We start from the raw sequence: 20,122 nt of genomic DNA on the forward strand, positions 1-20,122 counted from the left end.
TTTTTATTTTGATAGGGCTATTAGATTAGGTGTAAAAAAAATAGTTTGATAATTTGTTTTTTTTTATTTTTCGTAATTTAGTGTTTGTTTTTTTGTAACTTAGTTGTTTTTATTTTTTGTAATTTAGGACTTTGTAAGAATGTTTAATTGTATATTTAAATAATTTTAAAGTTTATTTAATTGATAGTTTAATTTAATTGTAGTATAATAGTTAGGGTAGGTTAATTAATAGTTTAAAATTAGTTTATTTTGATTCTACAGGTAAGTTTTAATTTATTTTAAGACAGGGATGTTGTAATTTAAAGTTAAGGGGTTGTTAGTTTTAATTAGCTTAATTTAGTTTTCTGCGATGTGGGGGGCTGACGGTTTAGGGGTTAATAGGTTTAGTTAGTGGTGGTGATGTGGGAGGCCAGAGGTTTGGGGTTAATAAGTTTATTTAGTGGCGTCGGTGTCAGGGAGCGGTGGGATAGGGGTTAATAACTTTATTTAGGTTGGGCGATGTCTGGGAGTGGCAGGATAGGGGTTAATAACTTTATTTAGGTTGCGGCGATGTCGGGGAGTGGCGGGATAGGGGTTAATAACTTTATTTAGGTTGCGGCGATGTCGGGGAGTGGCGGGATTGGGGTTAAACATTTTAGTATAGTGGCAGCGTTTAGTGAAATGGTAAAAAATAAAGTTGGGAAAAAGCCGAATAGATGCGAGATTGATGACTGCTAGTTAACAACAGTCCGATACTCATCGTCCCGTACTTGGTGCGTGTGTTTTTGATGGCTTTATTCATAAATAAGCGGAGCATATAGAGATCCACGGCCGTGATGTTTGGCGATGTTAGGCGAGCGTATTGATGCTGGCGAATGCAACATAGTTGAGACTTTGATTAATATCCCCCATTAACTCATTGCTGTCTCTCTTTCTTTCAGCAGCATTATGAGTTCAGCAGTGACAATCTTCTCCAGGGAAGGTGCCAGCTCGTATGAATGGCTTATTCAGTTACTCTTGACTTTGGGAGCAGCGCAGAACGTGAGCCCATTTTACATCTCCAATAACAACAATGACAAATTCAGGGATGAAGTGACCAGGTGCACGTTTGCTATTCTCTATCACTCCAAGAGAAGAGGGAGAATTAACATTGTTGATGTCAAGGACTCTCTGTACGACAATGAGCTGAAGTACTTGTCTGAACAGCTGGGTAAGGAGCAAATCTGTATCCATTGAACCTCACATTCTGCTTGTTTGTTTACACTAACTAATGGGTGAGTGGGACGTATTGTGATAAGTGTTAGTGATCATAAAGCAATGAGCACATCCATGTTATAACCTAGATTTCCTTATCTGCTGTGGCTGCTTACTGACAGTTATAAATGGGTCACTAGAATGTGCAAGTAATGGCTGATTGGAATAAAGCAGTGTTAGTGGCTGTTGTGACTGTGGCCTTATATTATAATATTTGGCTTTACGATTGATTATATGGAAATAAATACACACACACAATTGTAATATAGAATGATATATTTATCTAAATCTCTAGTAATATTAGCAATATACCAAAAAGTGTAATTACAAGAATTATAGATAACAATGTTACACTGAGATAATACTTGGCTAAGAGTAATGGCTTCAGGTTTCAATACACCAGTGCATTCAGGTTACAGCAATACTAAGGAATACTTCTGTCCAGGGAACTTCTTGTCTGCATGACTTATAGAACAGTTTTTGGTGTTGGTTCAGTCCAGTAACATAGTTCTTTAGTTCCAAACACAGAGCACCAAGTCTGCACAACTTTCTGTGTCCTCTCCAAAATGGAGACTCCATGTGCTGTGAATAACTCCTTGCTTCCCCCCTCCCCCAGCACAGTTGTTTGTGTCCTTACTACACCTTCAGGTAAACAAAACAGCTTCAACCCCCCCTCCTCACACATACTTCAAAGGAGGGGGGGAGGGCTCATCCCACTACACACATTTATAAGTCACATTAGTCACTATAAGCATGGGCATTGCTTATCTGTAATATGAATCATATTTAACCATTACAGGGGCCTATTTATTAATGTGCAAGCGGACATGATATTAAAGGCTCGCTCCATTCAGAACTTGATAATTTGGCCCATTAGTCTTCACAGGAAGCTAAGAAAGAGCTGGAGTGTTGACCTTAAAAAAAATAAAAAAAAAATTGGTGCAGACGTAGGAAGTGTTTCCCCATAGCAAACAATGGGGCTGCGTTAGGAGCTGAACGCGGCTTTTTTGCAGGTGTTAGGTTTTTTTTCAGCTCAAACAGCCCCATTGTTTCCTATGGGGGAATCGTGCACGAGCACGTTTTTGAGGCTGGCCGCGTCCGTAAGCAACTCTGGTATCGAGAGTTGCAGTGGCGTTAAATATGCTCTACGCTCCTTTTTTGTGCGGCCAGAAAAAAGCCAGCGTTAGCTACGCAGGTCCATACCGACAAAACTCTAAATCTAGCCGTTAATTTGTACACCAGGCTGTCCCTTTATTTGCATAGAACTATTTTATTGTTAGTGATTCGGGAAGAGGGCTAAGGGTTGTAGGAACTAAATTGCTGTTTCAAGTAAATCCATGTGGCAATTCCATAGTAAACTGTTCTTTTGCAGTGAAAAAGACCTTTCTATATTCTAAGTTCTGAGATCAGATTCTTTTCAAACCTCCAGATCTGATCTCAGAGGGTACAAACTCACTGATTGGTCTGTACACATAGTGCACATGCTAGCCTGTTAATCAAGCTACAGACCAATCACCTTGGGCTCCATTTATGAAGCAGTGAATGCTGCTTCGGAATCTTATAGTTTCAGGCTCGCCTGAAACGGAACTTAAAGTGAAGGTCAATTTTGATGAATTAGTGCCCGGTTTTTAATAATCCTATTAAAAACAAGGGCACTTTAATTCATCAAAATTGACATTTCACTTGTTTTCTTCAAAAAACTTACCTTTTAATCCTGGCAGCCGCTCCAGCGATTCCCCCGGCCATCAGAAACCTCTTCATACAAAAATGACAAATCTGGCTTCCTCCAATCAAAGCTCCCCCTGGGGGAATCTTGGCCTGATGCAACGCCGTGATTGGAGGAAGCCGGATTTGTCATTTTTGACCCGCAAAGACGGCTTGCGACGGGCGGAGGAAGTGCTGGAGCGGCTGCCAGGATTAAAAGGTAAGTTTTTGAAGAAAACGAGTGAAATTCCAATTTTGATGAATTAAAGTGCCCTTGTTTTTAATAGGTTTATTAAAAACCGGGCACTAATTCATCAAAATTGAGATTCACTTTAAGAAGCAGCGACCATAAGACCACTTGTCCTTAACCTGGCCGGCAACTTTAAAGTAGCAGATTGAAATCATCCCAATTCAATTTGATTGGGATGATTGAAAGACCCTGCTAGTGGCTTTTTACGGATACCAGACAACTAAGGCTACCCCCCACTCCCCTACAACCTCACCCCTGTTGTTTCTCCATAGTTTTGGACTCCTGTTGTTTACATGGTTTTGTGTTCTAAACTTGTTTAGAGAAGATCTGGTGTATGACCAGGAAAACCCTCCTAGGCTGGCCGGGCTCCTGGAACTCCCGGTCGGCCGCCTAACAACGGACACCCGCTTAACCCCTCTCAGGCTGGCCGGGCTTCTGGAACTCCCGGTCGGCCACAGGACAGCAGTACACCGCTAAATTTACCCCTAGTCGCTCCAGCAGCCCTTTGCCTCAGAGCTCCGCTCTTTTGGGGATTGGTAGCCCCTAAGGAGGACAAGAGCTGGGGAAATTATCAGAGGGGAGCACCTTTGAGAACTGGGGGTTTTGGTCACCCCTAACCCCATAACTTCAACGGACTGTAACTCCGGTCCCCAGTAACAAATCATGCTGATTTTTGGACTGTGGTATCTGGGGACTGCGGGATCACCCCAAAACCACCACCCCTAGACATTGAGATTCTGTGGGACTGTGGCTGCTTTGGAGGTGCCGGTCAGTCTGGAGGGGTGGGAATGGCGGGAAAATTGTGGGATTGTCCTTTGTCTTATCAAGATGAGCTGTGTGTATAAAAGGAGTGTATGTTTTACAATAAAATCAGTTCCTGTTTCACCTGAATGCTAGTATGTCTAGTTATTTGGGTGGGCTCCTGCTAAAATCACTTTCCTGGGCTACATAGCAGCCGGTTCCAGGCAGAGGAAGGACCCTCTGGCAGAGCTACCTAGTCTGGGTAGCCGGAGTCTTCCACAGGGTGGGACCCTGAATACTGGTGCTGTCGGGCATCAGGGGTGGCTACAGGCTGTGGTCACTTGCCAGCTACATAGCTGCAGTCGCAGTGAGGAAGCATGACCCCTTTGGCAGATCTACCCAGTCAGGGTAGCCAGGGTATCCATCACATTGGCAGGTAGCGGTGGGATCTGCTTCTTTCACACAGTTTCTGCTGACAGAGGAGATGTGCCACAGTAGCCGGTAACTATGGAAGTCGAAATTCTAAGGAGAGTACAGGAGGCACTGGGCCAGATGGACGGTCCTATTTACCAACAGGACATGCTGGAACAGAGGGACCTGATCCCCCGGGACCTCTGGTGGGAGGCTCTTCAACAGAAGCGGGACAATGGAAAGGTCCTCCCCATGAATAACCCAAGGTTCTGGGTTCGGCGGACCATGAGAGTGTCTTTCCTGGGAAAACAGCCAAAGAATGAATGGCTATCTGTTCTACATAGACTGATTCAGCAAGAGATGTGGGTGAAGGACGGCTATCGGGCCCTCCAATGGCTCGCTATGCAAGCGCAGTCATGGCTGGAGGATGGCTCCCCAAAAGAGGGCTTTGACGGCCCTGGATTGCTATATATAAAAAGGACAGAGGGCCCACCATTTGGGAGAGAGACGGACCAGGGTCTGGAGGATATCTCTGGGCTCCAAGAGGAACTGCTGGATCTCTTGGAGGAATCCTGGCTACTAGGTGATCTGGATTTTATAATTGACCAGGAAGAGGCACTGGTCAAGGAATACAAGAGGCTGCTAGATCTCGTTAAGCAGTGTGCCAAGGGTATACAGATTTGGGGTGCAGCCTTCTGGGATTCATGGAGCTCGACCATGGAGGAGTGGCCACAAAGAAAACGGGAACCAGGGCTGCTGGATACCGATCAGCAGTCTGGCTCCAAGCTTATGGCCTTGGACAAGGGGGCCACCCTAGCAGAAGCGCTGGCAACATGGCAGAGAGCTGCCGGCCTCTGCCCAGCACCTGCAACAGCTCCAGAAAACCAGGGAGAGGAGGAAGGTGTTCTCCCTCCCCTTACACAGAACCCTTTGCAGGGAGAGACGGATGTCGATAACTCTCCCAGCGGCAGAACCCCTTCCTGGGAGAGGAGACAGTCAGTCTCTCTCCCCAGCGGCAGAGTCAGGAGCCAGGAGAGGAGACAGTCGGTCTCTTTCGCCAGTGGCAGAGCCATCCCCTGGGAGTGGAGGTAGTCGTCCTCCCTCCCCGTAAGCAGAACCCCTTCCTGGGAGAGGAGACAGTCGGTCTCTCTCCCCAGCGGCGGAGCCAGGAACAAGGAGAGGAAACAACAGCTCTCTCTTCACAGTGGCAGAGCCACCCCCAGGGAGAGGGGGTAGCCGACCTCCCTCCCCTTACGCAGAACCCCTTCCTGGGAGAAGAGACAGTTGGTCTCTTTCCACAGCGGCAGAGCCATCCCCTGCGAGCGGAGGTAGTCATCCTCCCTCCCCTTACACAGAACCCCTTCCTGGGAGAGGAGACAGTCGGTGTCTCTCCCGAGCGGTAGAGCCAGGTACAGGGAGAGGAGACAGTCTGTTTCTCTCCCCAGCGGCAGAGCCATGCCCTGGGAGTGGAGGTAGTCGTCCTCCCTCCCCTTACACAGAACCCCTTGCAGGGAGAGATGTATGTGGATAACTCTTCCCAGTGGCAGAACCCCTTCCCGGGGGAGGAGACAATCGGTCTCCCTCCCCAGTGGCAGAGCAGTTTCCTATGCAACGGAGGTTACAGACCTCTCTCCCAAGTGGTAGATCTCCTTCTCGGGAGAAGAGACAGACGGTCTCTCCCCTCAGTAGCTTAGCAGGGTTTCTACCTTTTTCTTGTCCCGGAGTATTTCTCACAGGGGGTACCCGCTCATGCAGTTGGTGCCACAAGTTTAAGCACCCGAGTTTTGCCTGCCCCACCAAGGAGCAAATTCCACCTACAGCTGGGAAACCAGCAATGGTTTTGTTGGATACCCGCCCTTGCATTTGGTGCCACCAGTTTGGGCTCCCGAGTCTTGCCTGCCTCACCAAGGAGCAACCTCAACCTACAGCCTGGGGTGGGGATACAGCTGTGAAACCGGCACTGGCATTGCTTATGAGTGGGTCAGCCGGTACTCAACAGAGTGTCATAGAGGGAGGCAGTGTAACCATGGAACTTAAGGACACTGGAACTTATGGGAGAACAACTGTTTAGGAGCTGGCCTTGGCAAACTTGTTTGGGACGTTGCATCGTGTGACTGTCCCTGCCAGTAGAAATCCCCCCAGGAGGCCCCAAGCCCAGGAGAGATGGGATAACCTTACCCAGCAACTGAGAAGTGGAGGGCCACCGTTGGACAGCCCCAGGCTGACCCGTTAAGGGTCTAGCCGGGTCTGCCAAACTGGAGGGGGGGGAGATGTTATGGATACCAGACAGCTAAGGCTAATCCCACCCCCCTACAACCTCACCCCTGTTGTTTCTCAGTGGTTTTGGGCTCCTCGGAGCAACCACAATCTCTAGAAGCTTTTGTTTACATGGGTTTGTTTAGAGAAGAGCTGGTATATGACCAGGAAAACCCTCCTAGGCTGGCCGGGCTCCTGGAACTCCCAGTCAGCCGCCTGACAATGGACACCCACCCAACCCCTCTCAGGCTGGCCGGGCTTCTGGAACTCCTGGTCGGCCACTGGACAGCAGTACACCGCTAAATTTACCCCTGGTCGCTCCAGCAGCCCTTTGCCTCAGAGCTCCGCTCTTTTAAGGATTGGTAGCCCCTAAGGAGGACAAGAGCTGGGGAAATTGTCTGAGGGGAGCTCCTTTGAGAACTGGGGGTTTTGGACACCACTAACCGCATAACTTCAACGGACTGTAACTCCGGTCCCCAGTAACAAATCATGCTGATTTTTGGACTGTGGTATCTGGGGACTGGGGGATCACCCCAAAACCACCACCCTTAGACATTGAGATTCTGTGGGACTGTGGCTGCTATGGAGGTGCCGATCAGTCTGGAGGGGCGGGAATGGTGGGAAAATTGTGGGATTGTCCTTTGTCTTATCAAGATGAGCTGTGTGTATAAAAGGACTGTATGTTTTACAATAAAATCATTTCCTGTTTCACCTGAATGCTAGTATGCCTAGTTATTTGGGTGGGCTCCTGCTAAAATCACTTTCCTGTAAATATAATATAAGACATCTGTAAAATATAACATTAATTAATTCACTAAAACCTACAGTATTAGGGGTTTGGCCATTAGCAGTCAGGATTAGTGCACCAGGTTGTTTCCTTCAGCTGAATTTCACCAATTTCAAATTGGAGATCCAATAGGTCTTTTTATCCCTAAGGTCTTAAGTGCAGAAGAGCAACTAAACAGCAGTTTAAAATGAAATTACGTTACAAAATAACTAGTGGTAGTGCTACAAACCAGCATCAGCACAAGTGTATTTTTTTAATGGGGTCCTGTTTTGTGGGGGACACACAGGCCAGCATGATTCAGGTGGACGGTAAAAGGTACAGGCCATGGGGCCTAGTTATCAAAGTGTCAACTAAAAATACGCTGGAATTCTGCGTCGTAATTGTCGCGAGATTGATCCGCTGTAGTTATCAAAGCGTCAAGATCAGCAAATGTTGAAATTTGTGACGTAAAATACGATTCCGCAATCTCACTCCAACACAGATTGATGTGAGTTGAAAACTGTGGTATTCGAGCGAAATCGTGTTCATTCACCCTCCTAATCGACACTATTTTAAGCTCTCACAAAGTTATCAAAAATTCTACAGTTACACTCACATCATTTCTAACTCAGCGTACCTAGTTTTCAGTCCACCACCCTTGAGGTCGTGAATGCCATAGAACTCATTGGGAGTCTGAAAACACAGAAAGCTTATGTTGAGGAAATAATAAAAGTAAATTAGAAACTTTATTACAATTGTATACCCTTTCTAAATCAAACAATATTATTGATACACATTTGGTGCACTAGTAGATATAGGGATACAAATGAAAAATATATTACTACTTTTGGATTATGCTACAACTTTGTCTCTGTTGACAAAGCAAGGAGACAACATTATTTCTACATATTTGGTGCAAAGTTTTGCCCCAAACTTGTTGCACTAATAGATATAGAGATAAAAATGAAATAAATACACAACATAATATACTTAACTTCCTTTTTATTTTTTGGAAAAATCTATGTGCACCATGTTTAAGCCATGTAATACAAGTCACACTCTCCACTGCGCCATATTTCACTCAACACTTTTTGCACCAATTATGACGCAAACTCCTAAATAACCCACACACTAGTGAATTTTTCCACCACTTTTGATTGGAATATGCATACTCACATGATTTATGACATCAGCCAATCTGATTCAAATACATATTATAAACTATCACTAACAAATCAAATTGCTCGATACTTGTGTCATTGATCACTCATCAGAGCTTGTAAGTGCCATTTGTTACATTGTGCATTATACTTTGAAAGTATGTATATGTGAAATTAGTATTAAAGATAAACATTGATGCTGACATTAGGACACACAGTGTAATATTTTAGACAAGGATTTTAAAGTATGAATTGATGTTTGATTCAATATAATCTTAAACTGATAGCTCAAAGGGATAGCCCACCTAACATTAAACTGTAATGATTCAGATACAGCAGAAATTAAAATCACCTCTGTACTGTCATGCTAGTTTCAGTGTATTTCTTCCTTCTCTTGAATTTCTTTTTCAGCAAGAAATGTCATCATATATATGCCAGCCCATTGTATAACCATTTTATAACACCTGTGTAGGGGTGGTATTTACAAATAGATTGCAATCAGGAGAGGTTAGACAGGTGCAGAGAGAAACTTGGTCCAGCTCTTAAAGGGACAGGAAACCCAAAAATATTCTTTCATGATTTGGATAGAACATACAATTTTAGACAACTTTCCAATTTACTTCTATTATCAAATTTGCTTCATTCTCTTGTTATCCTTTGCTGAAGGAACAGCATTGCGCTACTGGCAGCTAGCTGAACACATCTATTGAGCCAATCACAAGAGACAAATGTGTGCAGGCGCCAATTAGCAGCTAGCTCCCACTAGTGTAGGATATGTGCGTATTATTTTCCAACAAGGGATACCAAGAGAATAAAGCACTTTTAAAAATAGAAGTTAATTTTAAAGAGTTTTAACATTAAATGCTCTATCTGAATCATGCAACTTAAACTTTTACTTTCCTATCCCTTTAAAATATCCATTGATTGCAAATAAATACATATGATACTCTGATTACATATAGTGGTATAAATAAACACAGAGATATGAAAAACAACATTGTTTAGACAAAAAAAGGAACTTAGGGACATGTAAATATGTTTGCAAAAGATTTCTGACATAACACACACACATACATATATATATATATATATATATATATATATATATATATATATATATATATATATATATAAAGCAGCAAAGAGGAAGTCACTCACAGGGTCTTGCAAAAAGATAAAGTATTTATTTTGACGTTTCGGGTGTTACCCCTTTCTCAAAAAAACAGCACAGTGTGAAACAGTATAGTCACCCCCCTTGAATACCCCTGCACAGCAAACAATCAGTATGGTAAACACCCTGGCACCTGGAAGTAAAACCATGTCACATGACACAAGGTCAAGCCCCGTTGGCATAGCAACCAGACACTCAGCAGTGTAAACCAAGTGAAAGTTAAAAACATAGTGAAAGTTAAAAACACAGGCAAAACAGATTGTTAGGAGCAATATATAAATACAAACATGGGTTTAAACAAAAATGTTAACAACCAAACAAGCAGTAGTATATTATCATGCAGATAGCGTTAATCACCAGGGTGACCGTAATCCCACAGCATAAATACACGTAGCCATATACAGCCTCAACCATATCATATCTTAAAGTACAGGTAATGAACTACTGGACAATTTGCGGAGCCCAGGTATAGAACTACCGATAGCGGTCTTCTTAAGTCCCCCCTGTCATTTCATGCAGGTAGAAGTAGAGAGGCATAGAGGCAAAACACACAAGCCTGGTCGAACCTGCAGTGATAGTCGTTATCACACACTCCATGTCACGGCACATGCAGATACCCAAGGGAAGGTACCAGACAACTTAGCAAAACAACTTCAACAAAGAACACTTCAAAGAGCATAGTACACTTCAAAAAACATAACTTAAGAAAATACCCAAGAGAATGTAAACACATAGTTAGAGGCAGTTAGAGGCAGTCCCTTATATGGTGTACCTTCCGATAGAACCAAAGGCAGGAACAGTCTTGAAAATATCAAGGTGGTTAATTAGAGAGTCTTGTCCCTATAAACAGCAGTGCCAGTCAAGGTGGACATTGAGCCCCCGGGGGTCATTGTCCCAAGATTGAAAATCCATCTTGCCTCTCTTTGTAAGAGAATCCAATGCTGAATCCAAGAGGAAAGAGGGTACATTGCGGACAATAGGTTGTAGAATATAATCAATATAGGTTGCTATTGGTTGTAGAAGAGAGCCGACAGCTGACACAATAGGTCTCCCAGGGGGAGCATCCAAGCTTTTGTGTACTTTAGGTAGCATATAGAGAACTGGTATTCTAGGGAATTTTACCATCATGTACTCGCTGGTGTTGGTATCAATATATTTGTTCTCGAGTAACAGTTGTATTATCTCATCCAATATTGTCTTGAATTGTTTGCTAGGATCACCTCGTAGCGGGCAGTAGGTGTCCTTGTCCTCTAATTGTCGCATTACCTCTTTCTTGTAATCGGTGTAGTCTTGCAGGACTACAGCACCACCTTTGTCCGCCTCCCTTAGAACTATGCTGTTGTCCTCTTGTAATGTTCTCAAAGCTTCTATTTCTTTGATGGTTAAATTGTGTCTGTATTGTTTGCGCTTTATACAATTTTCTTCACATTCCTGCCATAGCAGTCTGGAGAAAGTCTTAATTGATGCATTGTGGCTGTTTGGGTCATAGGTGCTTTTACCCCTGTCACCCCCCCTACTTAGTGGGGGGATGTGGTCGATAATGATGTATTTAAGGTCGGTTACCTTGTGTTCTGCTTCCACGAAATGCCGTGCCACCGGCTGATCTGATGTACCTTTATCCAATGCTGCACGAATCGCAGACCGGTGGTTGGCCATTCTGGTCCTTAAGTCATCCACCGTTTTTTCCTACATAAAACATTCTGCACACACAATGCAGGCGGTATAAAATGAATGATGTGGTACAGGTTACCCTGTGTCTGATCTTAAACTTTCTGGTGAAATACGGATGGATGAAGAAGCTACCTGTAGAGAGACCTCCACAGGTGGTGCAACCCAGGCACCTAAAATAACCTTTCTTAGTTTTAAGCCAGGTGTCATTGCTGTAACAGTTCCTGGGATCAGTTTTTATTAGCTGATCCCTCAGTGAGGTAGCTCTGCGGTACCCAATTCTGGGTGGGGGCATGCATTTGAAAGGCAAGTCTTTATCAGATGATAAGAGTCCCCAGTTTTGCTTAAGGGTATCAGCAATCCCTTCTTTATTCTTTGTATAGGTAATGGTAAACGTGAGTCTATCCTCAGGTGTGGTAGCATTAGTACCAGCTAGCAGGTCCTATTGCGATGTATCCGATACTGCCATTATACTGTTTAAGAGATTGTTGTGGTTGTATCCCCTCCGTCTGAATTTAGTCATCATGTCAACCAGTTGTGCTTCTTTCAGCTCCTCAGTGGTATTATTCCTAGCTACCCTCTTGAATTGGGATAGTGGGAGTGCCTTCTTAAGGCTGGGTGGATGGCAACTGGTTGCATGAAGGACAGAATTCTTGTCCGTTGGTTTACTGAAGAGGGTAGTGTTTAACTTATCACCATGCTTGAAAATTCTTATGTCAAGGAAGTCTATTGCTTGTTTGTCATATGTAAGCTTGAACTTGACTGTCGGATGTACCTTGTTGAGTTCCTCGAACCAGGCTAGTAGTTGATCCTCTGTGTCTGTCCACAGCAGAAACAGGTCATCAATGTATCTATTGAATATTGGCACTCTGTTGTCTTTGAACAGTTGGGTGCCTTAATCCTCAAACTCCGCCATGAACAGGTTGGCGTATGATGGGGCCATGTTAGACCCCATCGCCGTTCCAGCCACTTGTAGGTAGAAAGATCTTTCGAAGCGGAAATAATTGAGTTCTAGACATAGTCTCAGCATTTCACATATGACATCCGGGGGGGGGCCAACATACGGATACTTGAGAAGTTGTCGTCTTGTGGCCGCTATGCCCTCCTGGTGAGGAATGACTGTGTAAAGACTGGTCACATCCAATGTGACCAGCACTGTATTTTCAGTGAGAGGAGGTAAGTCCAGTATTAATTTGCGCATGGATGCTGAATCCAAGAGGAAAGAGGGTACGTTGCGGACAATAGGTTGTAGAATGTAATCAATATAGGTTGCTATTGGGTGTAGAAGAGAGCTGACAGCTGACACAATAGGTCTCCCAGGGGGAGCGTCCAAGCTTTTGTGTACTTTAGGTAGCATATAGAGAACTGGTATTCCAGGGAATTTTACCATCATGTACTTGCTGGTGTTGGTATCAATATAATTGTTCTTGAGTAACAGTTGTATGATCTCGTCCAATATTGTCTTGAATTGTTTGCTAGGATCACCTAGTAGCGGGCAGTAGGTGTCCTTGTCCTCTAATTGTCGCATTACCTCTTTCTTGTAATCGGTGTAGTCTTGCAGGACTACAGCACCACCTTTGTCCGCCTCCCTTAGAACTATGCTGTTGTCCTCTTGTAATGTTCTCAAAGCTTCTCTTTCTTTGATGGTTAAATTGTGTCTGTATTGTTTGCGCTTTATACAATTTTCTTCACATTCCTGCCATAGCAGTCTGGAGAAAGTCTTAATTGATGCATTGTGGCTGTTTGGGTCATAGGTGCCAAAATGTTCTTTTAATCTTAAGGTCCTAGAGAATCTCTGAACGTCCACATAAAGATCAAAGTTGTCCGGTTGGGAAGTTGGCACAAAAGAGAGGCCCTTGTTTAGGACACTCCTTTCTTCATCTGTGAGTATGTGGCTGCTGAGGTTTATGATTAGTTCCTCCTTGATCTGCCCCTCCTGGGTGGTCTCAGTGGGTGGCCTGTGCCCCCCCCCCCTTTGGGTATGCGTCTTCTGCCTCCTTCGTTTTTTGAATGTGTCTGCATCCCCTGCTGGTAGTCTGTCTCCAGTGGTGGTGATCTGGAGGTATTATCTGTATCACAGCTGTTACCTGAGCTGTCTAGGGTCCCAGTCGGTCTTGTGTGGCTGTGTCTTTGCCTCCACGGTCTGTTCTGGCAATAATGTGTTCTCTCCTCAGGGCTCAATTGCCAACGATACACACTCTTATTTTTATAATCTTGTGTTACATCCTCAAGCTTGCGATTTTTGAACGCTATTAATTCGTTCTCATATTTGTCCACCTCTTCCTTCATTTTTTTCAGCCAATCTTGATCCTTGTCAGCCTCCAACCTTTGTAGATATTGATCCTCATACGTCTTGGTCTCTTTTCTGTTAATCTCCAGCACTCTGGTTACTTCTTCAATGACCAATAGGATTTGATCAAGGGAACATTTATTCATAATATTACACCATTTGAGGCAAAAGGCTGGGTTATTACGGCCTATGGTAGGCGTATTTCTAATCCTGAAGCCCCGTGGAATTAATTTTTTTCTGTGGTATTCTGACAGGTATGTTGCGTGCAGAAAAATATCTTTTTCCCTTTTCCTCAATTTAGTCAGTTTGGCATAAATCTGTGAGTCTTGTTCTGTAGTTACCCTTAGTGGCAAGGAGGTATATCTGATCCTTGATGCATCTTCCTCAGTAAAGAAGAATTCCTCTGCTCCTTTAATTTCCTCTGTGTAATCCTCTTCAGTCTGTTGTTCCATGTTACAAATAACATACAGTGTATGTTGCTGAGATGCTGCTAGCTACCGTAGTAGTTAACAGAGGTATGCTGCAATCCAGATGCGGGTGATCCTAAAGAGAATAAAACATGTAGAAGGTGTAGTAGCACTCCAGCTTCAAATAGCTCCGTTGATCTCTCCTTGCCCCGGGTGCACTTCAAAAATATAGATAAAGCAGCAAAGAGGAAGTCACTCACAGGGTCTTGCAAAAAGATAAAGTATTTATTTTGACGTTTCGGGTGTTACCCCTTTCTCAAAAAACAGCACAATGTGAAACAGTATAGTCACCCCCCTTAAATACCCCTGCACAGCAAACAATCAGTGTGGTAAACACCCTGGCACCTGGAAGTAAAACCACGTCACATGACACAAGGTCAAGCCCCGTTGGCATAGCAACCAGACACTCAGCAGTGTCCAGTAGTTCATTACCTGTACTTTATGATATGATATGGTTGAGGCTGTATATGGCTACGTGTATTTATGCTGTGGGATTACGGTCACCCTGGTGATTAACGCTATCTGCATGATAATATGCTACTGCTTGTTTGGTTGTTAACATTTTTGTTTAAACCCATGTTTGTATTTATATATTGCTCCGAACAATCTGTTTTGCCTGTGTTTTTAACTTTCACTATCTTTTTAACTTTCACTTGGTTTACACTGCTGAGTGTCTGGTTGCTATGCCAAAGGGGCTTGACCTTGTGTCATGTGACATGGTTTTACTTCCAGGTGCCAGGGTGTTTACCACACTGATTGTTTGCTGTACAGGGGTATATAAGGGGGGTGACTATACAGTTTCACACTGTGCTGTTTTTTGAGAAAGGGGTAACACCCGAAACGTCAAAATAAATACTTTATCTTTTTGCAAGACCCTGTGAGTGACTTCCTCTTTGCTGCTTTATCTATATTCTTGAAGTGCACCCGGGGCAAGGAGAGCTCAACGGAGCTATTTGAAGCTGGAGTGCTACTACACCTTCTACATATATATATAAACACAAGTATGTGCAAGGATATATGTACAAATTCTAGCATTAATAGTAATTTAAAAAATAGATAAAAAATATGACTCCTAGAAATACAAATACACATTAATTTATGTGAAAGTATCATATAACTAATAAATAAAAACATAACTTTCTATGAGTTGTTGTCTGTTGAGGTATAAATCAATCTACTTCTTGGACATTAACAGATGAAAAATTAAAGATTAGCTTTAGAGAAATGTGCTTGTTCATGGACAGTAATGAAAAGGTATAAATAAAGTTGGGAAAAACCAGACTGTTAGTTAATACCAGTCCAATGCTCTTCGCACCGTACTTGACGCAAGTGTTTTTGACGGCTTTTTTGATAAATAAGGAGATCGTATTCAGATCCGTGGTAGCTATTTTTGGCGATGTTTGGCGAGCGTATTGACACCAGCGAATGCAACATAGTTGACGCTTTGATAAATAGGCCCCCATGTCTTGATAAACCTGTGAGACCCCTGTAGTTAAGCACCTGCTGCAATTGCTAAACTGCCCCTACACCGCCATAAACAGCATGAAGGTATCCTAATGCACTGGGATATTTATATTAAACATTTTATATTTTATTTCTAGGGAGAAATAACGTCATAGTGGTGATCGATGACCTGGATGACAGCAGTTATGAGGAGAAGAACAGGATTCTGGGAAGTCAGCCCAGCATTAAGGAACTAACTTGTGAGCTGTTCCTCTTCAGCGTAGCAGAGAAAGCCTCTCTACAGCACAAACAAAAGGAAAACTACCTACCTACAGTGAAGGATAAAATTAACCAGCTAGGAAAAATAGTTGGCAATAAAGGTATAATAATGAGTCTTCCCTTGTGTACGATTTTTAAGGAACCTTAAACACTAAAAATGCCAGATATAAATATCTATTCAAGGAAAAGCGTAGCCTGAGAATATTGTGTAGATGTATTTTTTTTTTAATTAGTGTTTAAATATACAAGAAATAGGTGTAAATGTTTAGTTTCTATTAAGAATATAAGGACCACCATGTTGAAACCTAGGTTTTCCTTATCTAATCTTTTCTGCTGAGGATTATTAGGGACGGATATAAGTATCATTAATGTGTGCAAACAATGGCCTCTACTTATCAAGTTCTGTACTTACCTGCATTCGCCGGCCCCAATACGCCCGGCTAAGTTCGCCTAACCTCGCTGCCGCGGACCTGAATACGTTTGCCAAATTTATCAATAAAGTTGTCAAAAAGCCGCGCACCAAGTGCAGGGCAATGAGCAGCGGACTGTGATATTTATCAGTCATCGATTTCACTGCTCTTCGGCTTTTTCCCAACTTTATTGATACCCCTGTCACTAAGCACCCACACTATACTATACTGTTTTACCCCCTATACTGGCGCCCCCGGAGCCCCCCGCAACTAAATAAAGTTATTAACCCCTAAACCGCCACTCCCGGACCCCGCCGCAACTATAATAAGTATATTAACCCCTAAATTGCCGCTCCTGGACCCCGCCGCCACCTACATTATACCTATTAACCCCTAATCTGCTGCCCCCTATACCGCCACCACCTACATAAACTTATTAACCCCTATCCTGCGGATCCCGGACCCCTAAACCGCCGCTCCCAGAGCCCGCCGCCACCTATATTAAAGTTATTAACCCCTATCCTGCCCCCCTATACCTCTGCCACCTATATTAAAGTTATTAACCCCTATCCTGCCCCGCCTACACCGCCGCCACTATATTAAACTTATTAACCCCTAAACCTAAGTCTAACCCTAACACCCCCCTAACTTAAATATTATTTAAATAAATCTATATAAAAATTACTCTTATTAACTAAATTATTCCTATTAAAAACTAAATACTTACCTATAAAATAAACCCTAATATAGCTACAATATAATTAATAATTACATTGTAGCTATATTAGGATTTATTTTTATTTTACAGGCAACTTTGTATTTATTTTAACTAGGTACAATAGTTATTAAATAGTTATTAACTATTTAATAACTACCTAGCTAAAATAATTTCAAAATTACCTGTAAAATAAATCCTAACCTAAGTTACAATTAAACCTAACACTACACTATCATTAAATAAATTAAATAAATTACCTACAATTAAATACAATTAAATAAACTAAACTATAGTACAAAAAACAAACACTAAATTACAGAAAATAAAAAAAAATACAAGAAGTTTAAACTAATTACACCTAATCTAAGCCCCCTAATAAAATAAAAAAGCCTCCCAATACAATAAAAGTCCCTACCCTATCCTAAATTACAAAGTAATCAGCTCTTTTACCTGTAAAAAAAATACAACCCCCCCAACATTACAACCCACCACCCACATACCCCTACTCTAAAAGCCACCCAAACCCCCCTTAAAAAGACCTAACACTAACCCCTGAAGATCACCCTACCTTGAGCCGTCTTCACCCAGCCGGGCCGAACTCTTCATCCAATCCGGGCGATGTGGTCCTCCATCCGGCCGAAGTCTTCATCCAAGCGGGGCAGAAGAGGTCCTCCATCCGGCCGAAGTCTTCATCCAAGCGGCGTCTTCTATCTTCATCCATCCGGAGCGAAGCGGAGCCATCTTCCATCCAGCCGACGCGGAGCCATCCTCTTCAACCGACGGACTAACGACGAATTAAGGTTCCTTTAAATGACGTCATCCAAGATGGCGTCCCTCGAATTCCGATTGGCTGATAGGATTCTATCAGCCAATCAGAATTAAGGTAGGAAAAATCCAATTGGCTAGATCCTAAGATTTGCATTCCAGGACAAACATTATCAGTTTGTGGCTCTTCCCTTTGGGTTGGCCACGGCTCCCAGGATCTTCACAAAGGTTCTAGGGTCCCTTCTAGCGGTTCTCAGGCCGCGAGGTATAGCAGTGGCGCCCTATCTGAACGATATCTTGATCCAGGCGTCAACCTATCATCTGTCCAAATCTCACACGGACATCGTGTTGTCATTTCTAAGAACTCACGGTTGGAAAGTGAACATAGAAAAGAGTTCACTAGTCCTACAAACAAGAGTTCCATTTCTGGGAACTCTGATAGACTCAGTAAACATGAAAATATTTCTGACGGAGGTCAGAAAATCAAAGATTCTAAATTCTTGCCGAACTCTGCAGTCCCTTCACCAGCCAACGGTGGCTCAGTGTATGGAAGTTATCGGACTTATGGTAGCAGCAATGGACATCATCCCGTTTGCTTGCTTTCATCTCAGACCACTACATGCTCAGGCAGTGGAATGGGGATTATGCAAATTTATCTCCTCAGATAAATCTGGACCAGGAGACCAGAGATTCTCTTCAGTGGTGGTTGTCACAAGACCATCTGTCCCAGGTGATGTGCTTTCGCAGACCATCTGGCTTCCCACATCACTAAGACTAAATAAATATATTAACCCCTAAACCTAACCCTAAATCTAATCCTAACCCTAACTTTAATATAATTAAAATAAATCTAAATGAAAATTACTATCATTACCTAACTAATTCCTATTTAAAACTAAATACTTACCTATAAAATAAAACCTAAGCTAGCTACAATATAACTAATAGTTACATTGTATCTATCTTAGGTTTTATTTTTATTTCACAGCTAAGTTTATATTTATTTTAACTAGGTAGACTAGTTAGTAAATAGTTATTAACTATTTACTAACTACCTAGTTAAAATAAATACAGTTACCTGCAAAATAAAACCTAACCTGTCTTACACTAACACCTAACATTACGCTACAATTAAATAAATTACATTAATTAAATACAATTAACTAAATTACAAAAAATAAACACTAAATTACACAAAATAAAAAGGAAATTATCAAATATTTAAACTAATTACACCTAATCTAATAGCCCTATCAAAATAAAAAAGCCCTCCCCAAAATAAAAAAACCCTAGCCTAAACTAAACTGCCAATAGCCCTTAAAGCGCCTTTTTTTTTTTTAATATAAATAATTTTTTATTGAAATATTCTGAACAACAAACATAATCCTCGTTTTTACAGAGGCCATCGACAAATAACTCATGAAACTTCACATTCATTTTTTGATTTATCATGACAGCAATATAAGTGGAATGGCCACAAGGTTGGTGGGTCAACCTACTAGGGTATCTGGGTAATCAAGGTAATCAAGCACTACAGACCTCAACGGGTCATGAATAATGATAGGTCGTACGTCTCACCAAACGGGACACGTTGAACGAGAGAGCCCATATTAATCCATCTTAGGGATCTCCAACTCCCCATATCCGGGCGAGTTCTATGTGGGGATTCACAAAAGTCTCTTGGAAGCGTGGTTGGGATCTATGAGAGCCAGGGTGATGGAGGGAAAAGGGGGGTCAGTCCATAAGGCTACCTCTGTCGGTCGGTCTATTGATGTAAATTTATGGGTCCAGTGGGTGTCCCATGGCTCCCATATCAGGCAGAAGTCAGTCAATTGTCTGCGTTCTCTGTATACATAGTTTTCCATATTTTTAATATGGTCCACACAGTCAATCACTCCCTGCAGTCTCGGGGGTTGGGGTTTTTTCCAGTTCCTGGCTATAAGGAGCTTAGTTTAAGTAAGGATGCATATTAACAGGTTTTGCTTGAATCTGGGGAGAGAGTCTACTCCTAGGTGTAATATAGCTAGCGCTGGGGTAAGTGTCTCCACCAGGCCCAGATCTCTGCATAGTATGGCTACTCTGCTCCACAACCTATTCACACCCGGGTAGATCCACCAAATGTGGAGTGGTGTCCCTAGTTCCCCACACTCCCTCCAACACATTGGGGGATGGGCAGGATATATTTTCTGCAATTTTGTAGGCACGAGGTGCCATCTCGTAAGGATTTTGAAGTATAGCTTGTATAGAGTGATACAATGGGTAGCTTTCTTGGTGTGGCTTATTGCATTCTTCAAGAGGGTATGTAAGCTGCAGGTCTCTTTCCCAGGATTCCATGTGGGTTGCTTTGGAGGAGGCATTCTCCTCCATTAAACATGTATAATGTACTGAGA

At 42.7% G+C, this 20,122-nt stretch overlaps 1 protein-coding gene across 4 annotated transcripts in view; it reads left to right on the plus strand.

The window, feature by feature from the left end:
- Window positions 1-20,122, plus strand: part of LOC128641811 (uncharacterized) — an 89,842-nt gene that overhangs the window by 16,144 nt on the left and 53,576 nt on the right. For 3 of the 4 annotated variants that reach the window (XM_053694352.1, XM_053694351.1, XM_053694354.1), the window contains exons 2-3: window positions 921-1,189; window positions 15,719-15,940. In XM_053694352.1, coding sequence (XP_053550327.1) covers window positions 928-1,189; window positions 15,719-15,940 — 484 coding nt within the window. In that variant the 5' untranslated portion in view covers window positions 921-927. The remainder of the gene's footprint in view (window positions 1-920; window positions 1,190-15,718; window positions 15,941-20,122) is intronic. The other variant, XM_053694353.1, reaches the window with a different exon arrangement.

Source organism: Bombina bombina, chromosome 11, assembly GCF_027579735.1.
Source record: "Bombina bombina isolate aBomBom1 chromosome 11, aBomBom1.pri, whole genome shotgun sequence".
Classification (NCBI taxonomy): domain Eukaryota; kingdom Metazoa; phylum Chordata; class Amphibia; order Anura; family Bombinatoridae; genus Bombina; species Bombina bombina.